The sequence below is a fragment of the Sphaeramia orbicularis genome, chromosome 4 (genome assembly GCF_902148855.1).
Source record: "Sphaeramia orbicularis chromosome 4, fSphaOr1.1, whole genome shotgun sequence".
Classification (NCBI taxonomy): domain Eukaryota; kingdom Metazoa; phylum Chordata; class Actinopteri; order Kurtiformes; family Apogonidae; genus Sphaeramia; species Sphaeramia orbicularis.
The window spans coordinates 13,061,706-13,067,705 of record NC_043960.1 but is presented as its reverse complement, the minus strand read 5'-3'; the positions used below and the strand labels follow the sequence as shown (position 1 = coordinate 13,067,705).

General features: G+C 44.5%; 1 protein-coding gene across 1 annotated transcript; it reads right to left on the bottom strand.

Annotated features, from left to right (window-relative positions):
- Positions 1-449: 449 nt before the first annotated feature.
- On the bottom strand, positions 450-2,156 carry LOC115418298 (TSC22 domain family protein 2-like). Its single transcript, XM_030132715.1, is given in 3 exon segments — positions 450-1,693; positions 1,793-1,917; positions 1,919-2,156. Coding segments are annotated over 3 exon segments (1,413 nt in total). The 5' UTR covers positions 1,963-2,156.
- Between the last annotated feature and the right edge of the window lie 3,844 nt (positions 2,157-6,000).

The following is a 6,000-nucleotide window of genomic DNA, read 5'->3' as shown; positions in this document are numbered from 1 at the left end:
TATTGCCTTTTACTAACATCTACGACCCATGGAATACCTGACAAAACACCAACAGATGTGTTTTTGTCTGGTTTTAAATAAGTATCTGTTTGACATTGTTCATTTTTAAATTCTGAAAATGGCAGCCCTGAAATAAATAAATGCAAATACTACGACTGAACTAATGAAAACAAAAACTCATTAAAGGACGGAGGCTCCAATTAAACGACACAAACTTCTGAAGAAAACAACACAAGGCCTGAGGAGGATGGACTCCTGCTCCGCCTCCTCCATTCATGGGGGTTTAGACCCCACCTCCTCCCCGGGCTTTCCAGCCCTCAGTGATGTGGGGGGTAGGGCTACACTGGCCCCTAGTAAAGCTGCGTTGCCCCCTGTTCAGCACTTGCCCCAACAAACCCAGTTGTCTGTGACCTTTGACCCCATCTCCAACATAACAGCAGCAAGTCGTGTTATGGGGGGGGGCAGCACAGGAGCAGAAGAAGACTGTCCAGTGGTAGATGTCCTCCTGATGCACAGGCCTGCATGTGTCTGGGGGGCCTCATGCTGAGGTGATGTTGGGCTGGTGTGGGACACTCTGGGCACCCTCGTAGTGGGTGTGGGCTGGTGCTGGGGCTGTTGGTTGAAGCCGGATGTTGTTGCTGCTGCTGTTGAAGCGGTGACGGCGTGCTGCTGTCCTGACTCAGCTGACTGGACAGCTGACCCAGCTGATTGGACAGTTGACTCAGCTGATTGGACAGCTGACCCAGCTCCTCTGAGTTGGCCAGTGATTTCAGAACGACGTTCTCCCGGTCTAAAACGGAGTTTCTCTCATACAGCTCCTTGATCTGCTCCTTTAGAACCTCCACCTCCTCACGGACAGTGTACATCAGATGACTCTTCACCAAGTCCATAGCCTGTTCAATCTTGTTATCGATGGCGACAACACTGTCACCAGATGAACTGTCGTCATCTCCATCCATGCTAATGGAAATGCCAAATAGGGTGTTGACAGCAGGAGCAGTCAGAGTGAGACGCTCAGTGATGAAAGGCACAACAGGAGACTTCTGCTGCATAGCACCTTGTTGGACACCACTGAGGCTGTTGGACATAAAGGTCTGAGGAGCAACAGGCTGCATTATGTTAGCCTGTGGTTTCTGTGATGCTGTTGTTGCATACCCTGTGGGCTGGAAGGCACTTGTTACACTCCCTATTTGAGGAATCAAGCTGTAGCTTTGTTGCAGAGGCTCTGAAGGGTTGGGCTGTGTGACGAAGTGTCCACTATCTACAGTGTTGTCCACAGCCTGTGCAGAAAAAGCACTAGAAGTAACCACAGAGCTACAGGTGGTCCGCAGCCCACTGTCCCCGTCCACAGTGGGATCATGACTTACATTTGGTTCAATGCTGTCCACAGTTTTACTTGAATCTGAATCTCTCTCATAAAAATCGGTGCATGTCCATCAGCCCCGTCTGAAGGGTTCTCCAGTACCATGGTCAAGTTTAATCACCCTGAAACAGGAACTACAACTGCTGCTGACTGGAGCTGTGGGACATACACTACTGGACAGAGTGGGGACTGGACTGGGGACAAAGGCTGGAGCTGGGAAAGGCACATTTCCTCCTAAACTATGTGGGGTGGTCTGACCAGTGCCAGTACTTTTAGATGCAGGTCCCTCATTGGTGGGACCTGTGGGGGCCGCCTGGACCTCCTGCTGCCCTCCTCCAGTGTTTAAAGTCTCCTCAGATGAACAAGTAAGTAAGTAAGTAAGTAAGTAAATTTTATTTATAGAGCACTTTTCACTCCACTCACACACACCCTGGTCGGCTCGGGAAACGTCACATATTTGTGACGACAAATCCTCCGTCCGGGACTCATCTGGGTCCTCCAGACTCTCGGTGTCATCTGTGATGCTACTGGCTGCCACCTGAGCTTGGGTCACTAGTGATCTGGAAACAACTTTTCTTCTTCGCAGGCATTTTCGACATGTTCACAGCATGAAAGTAGGGGTCCGTCTATGTCCTGGTGAAACTATGAGACTTAACAGTAATTCACAACTGACGGATGTGACACAGACACGTCCCGTCAGAGGTCATTTCCACACAGTTCCTGTCCATCTTAGTGGACTAAAGTGTACCCACCAAGGCCAGACCCGATGAAACTCCACTAATGTTCCGTGGTGTAGTCACAACCCACACCGGGCTTAAAGTGCTCCCCTCCACCGGCCTCCTCCAGCCCTGGTCGGCCTGTCCGTGTCCGGCCTGTCGGTTCCAGTCCATGTAGAGCAGCTTCCACCGGTACTTTAGTCTGAGGCAGAGCTGGTCTCAACACACTCAGCTATGGATGTGGTTCTAAACCAGTAGCTAACGTTAGCCACTTTCCTTGGTACCAGCATCTGCGACTTCATGATGTAAAGAAATCCCTGAGAGTTCCACAATAAATGTATAATCCAGCAGTTGGCACAGGAAAAAGTCTCTAACTCACTGAAGTTTCGTCTCTTGCTTTGTGGACAGCTCACTTTTGGCAGCTGCTACTAGCAGCTAACTGACAGATAATACTTTACCACAGCGGCACTGAGCTGACAGAGCTAACTGTGCGCTAACGGAGCTAACTTTGAACTAACTGTGAGCTAACGGAGCTAACTGTGAGCTAACGGAGCTAACTGTGAGTTAACGGAGCTAACAGAGCTAACTCCTGCCTGCCGCTCTTCTACCTCAACCAGCAACTAAACCACTGACAAGATATTCCTGCCTTGACGGCCTAACTGAGATTTAACCAAAGTAGGGCTATTAAGCTGGGGGTGGCAGCAGAGGAATAAAAAACAATAGATAAGACAGACAAAACAAAAAAAGAGAAAAAACAAAAACTAGTCCGCCCCAAGGGCAGTTCCCAGATTTTTTATGCCCAATACCAGCTCAGTTGCCAGGCAGACTGGACAAAGAAAAAAAACAAACCCATTAATAAACCAAAAACAACGGCAAGAAAACAGCTAGCAGGCCCCCGATGCCTCTGGTTTGTCCAAATGGTTCCCATACAGACTACCCGCATTTGCCGCCCCAGCCGGGAACTAAGTCTGTGTTCCTTTGTTCCCCTGTACCAGCATGGAGTGAGGTGTGCACTTGCCTCACATAGAAACGGTGGCATATTTGTCCAACCGGAGATCAGTGTTGGTGATTTTTTTTTCCATTTTCCTTGAAGATATACTCCTAATTGAATTTTTCTACTGGTGACACAGATAAAGAGATTGATAGACTATTTCGTTACCTTTTGATTGACACCAGAACTTGGCCAATCTAAAGCGTCCCAGAGCTGACTGATTGGAGGGAAATCCAACCAAGTATCAGGCAGGTAACTGGTCACGCCATCTCACACCACTGCTGTTCATCAGCAGAGAGATGAGCGATTTTATAAATACAGCTTCAGCCAAAAAAATTAAATAAAGTATTAGCCTACTCCATTTAAGTCTGACCGTACAAATCAATTATTTCATTAGTGAAGTTTCTATTATAAATTTTTGTTCTCATGGAGTGATTTGTTGGATCTACAGACTGGATGGATCTTTGTATTATGTTTATTCTTCAGACTGCAATAAATAAATGCACCATTTTTGTCTGATTAGCCATTCCCCTCTGTGGATTATGTCCTAAAGATGGTGGCGACAACAAAAAAGTCACATGACTGACTCCCATGAATAATATATCAGCTGATGCTCCACATGCAGAGAAGTCAGTATTATTTTTAACCACCTGATTTTTTGTTTAAAAGCGAAATCATGATAATACCATAATGCAGATGTGTGTAAAAATTTGCTTCACACTTCTTTCAGTGAGCAATTACAGTCTGTGGAGACGGTCAGTAGCATTAATTTGTTGGTGGTTTTGGCAGCTGTCAGTGTGTTCTGGTAAACAACAAAACAAAAAGGCACAAATTAAACCAATAACCCAAATGAGAACACCCCCCCAGATCTCAGCAATAACTAAAACAATACCTGGACATGTAATCTGAAATATCAAAACTACATGTTACCCCCTTAACATATCAAATGATTGCACATTTTATCATTTTAAATACCTAGTGCAACCGCTGAATAAAGTACATTTTCATTTTTATTGTCCTGCTCCTGCCAAAATCCAGATTTCTGCAAAGGATACACCTATGTATCCTCGTCCATAGCTGATGTCTCTGTAGTCTTCATTCTTCACTGAAACATCCGTCAAGTCGAGGAGCTGAGTTAGATGTCAGGAGGCAGGGAGAATGAGGAGATAAGGAAGCACAAAATAGAGAACTGAGAAGACACTCAGATTCTATAGACACCTTCAAGCGACTCTTAAAAACTCATTTTTATAAACAAGCATTTCATTAAATCTCTTCTGTTTACACCCAGTGAATACATGTTACTGACTTGACTTCTTCTCTGGAGTCTCTGTGCTTTATTACCTCACAGGTTTTCCCAGGATCATCACAGGTTTTCCTAGGATCATCTCTGGACCTGCTGCTGTGGTCCTGCCCCTCTCCACCTTCATCGTCATCACTCACTTATCCATATAGTTACGATAGTGTTTATTATACTGTTCCATAGATGTTCTAGTTCAGTTATCTGTGCATCAGCTGCATCCATGCATCTCCCCCTACCTTCCCCCTCTCCCCCAGTCTCTCTCTATCTCTATTGCTCTCTCTTTTCTCCTCCTTTATTTTCTCTCTTTAACCCCAACTGGTCAAGGCAGACGGCCATCCTTCAGGAGTCTGGGTCTGCTAGAGGTTTCTGCCTGTTAAAGGGAAGTTTTTCCTCGCCACTGTCACCAGTCATAAGTGTATGCTCCTGGAGGATTCTGTTGGGTTTCTGTAAATTGGCTTAAAATTTGATTTGATTTGATCTATCTCTCCTTTACGTGAAGCACTTTGTAACATGTTGTTTTAAAAAGTGCTATATAAATAAAGCTTTACTTACTTACACAGGTGTTTTCACTCATTGTGGAGGATTAGACCTCCTGTGACTTCAGAGCAGGGGTCACCAACTCTGGTCCTCCAGAGCCACTATCCTGTATATTTTAGATGTATCCCTGTTCCAGCACACCTGACAGTCATCATCAGGCTCCTGCAGAGCTTGATGATAGGCTTCTCATTTGAATCAGGTGTGTTGGAAAAGGGATACATCCAGTGTTGGGGCAGTTACTCAAAAAACATAATTAGTTATTAGTGACGTGTTTAAATTGTAATAAGATTACTTTACTAGTTGCTGCATTTGAAAAGTATCTTCACTACTTATTACTTGTCTTCTCAGTTTCATAATTGATTGATGCTGAAATTTACCATGTATACGTAACAAACACAATGACCCTCGAGTCATTTTATTTTCAATTTTGAATCTGAACCTAATCTTTCTACATAGTGTATGTTTTATAAAGTTGTTTAATACTAAGCCATATAAGAATAGTAAATAAAATTTAAAAAAATCAATACAGTTATTAAAGAAAAAGGCCATGTCTCACTGGTAAATCCAACCAGAACCCAGGATGAAAGAGGCCAAGTGTTTTTGTTTGTGTGTTACCTGTATCATTCCAAGATATGAGGGAAGCTGAACTTGTTTTGGGGGAGTTGGACTCCTGTCTGTCAACTGCCTTGAGAGCCGCTGTCGAGGGATTTTTTGAGACAAGCTTTATTTTGTGATGTTGGTTACGTAGGTGCTTAGATAAATTGCTCATTGAGTGAGCTGTGGTTGACAAGTGCCTGTCACCCGGGCATAGAGTGCATTTTTCGAAGCTGCCTTACTCGTGCTCCATTTTCTCTGTCGACTCATAATGTGTGTTGAACAGTAGCCTGTGTACCGTATGCACGCACTGTTCACCAAAACAGGTAAGGGAACATTCATGTCGGAAACAGTCAATGGAACAAGGCTTATGTAATGCAAGAAATCACCTTCCTACAGTCCAGTAATGCAATTTAGTTATTGGCATGTTTGGTGTAGTGCATTACCTTACTAACAAAATTACAGTAATCCTTTACATTTGTAATCTGTCACCCCCATC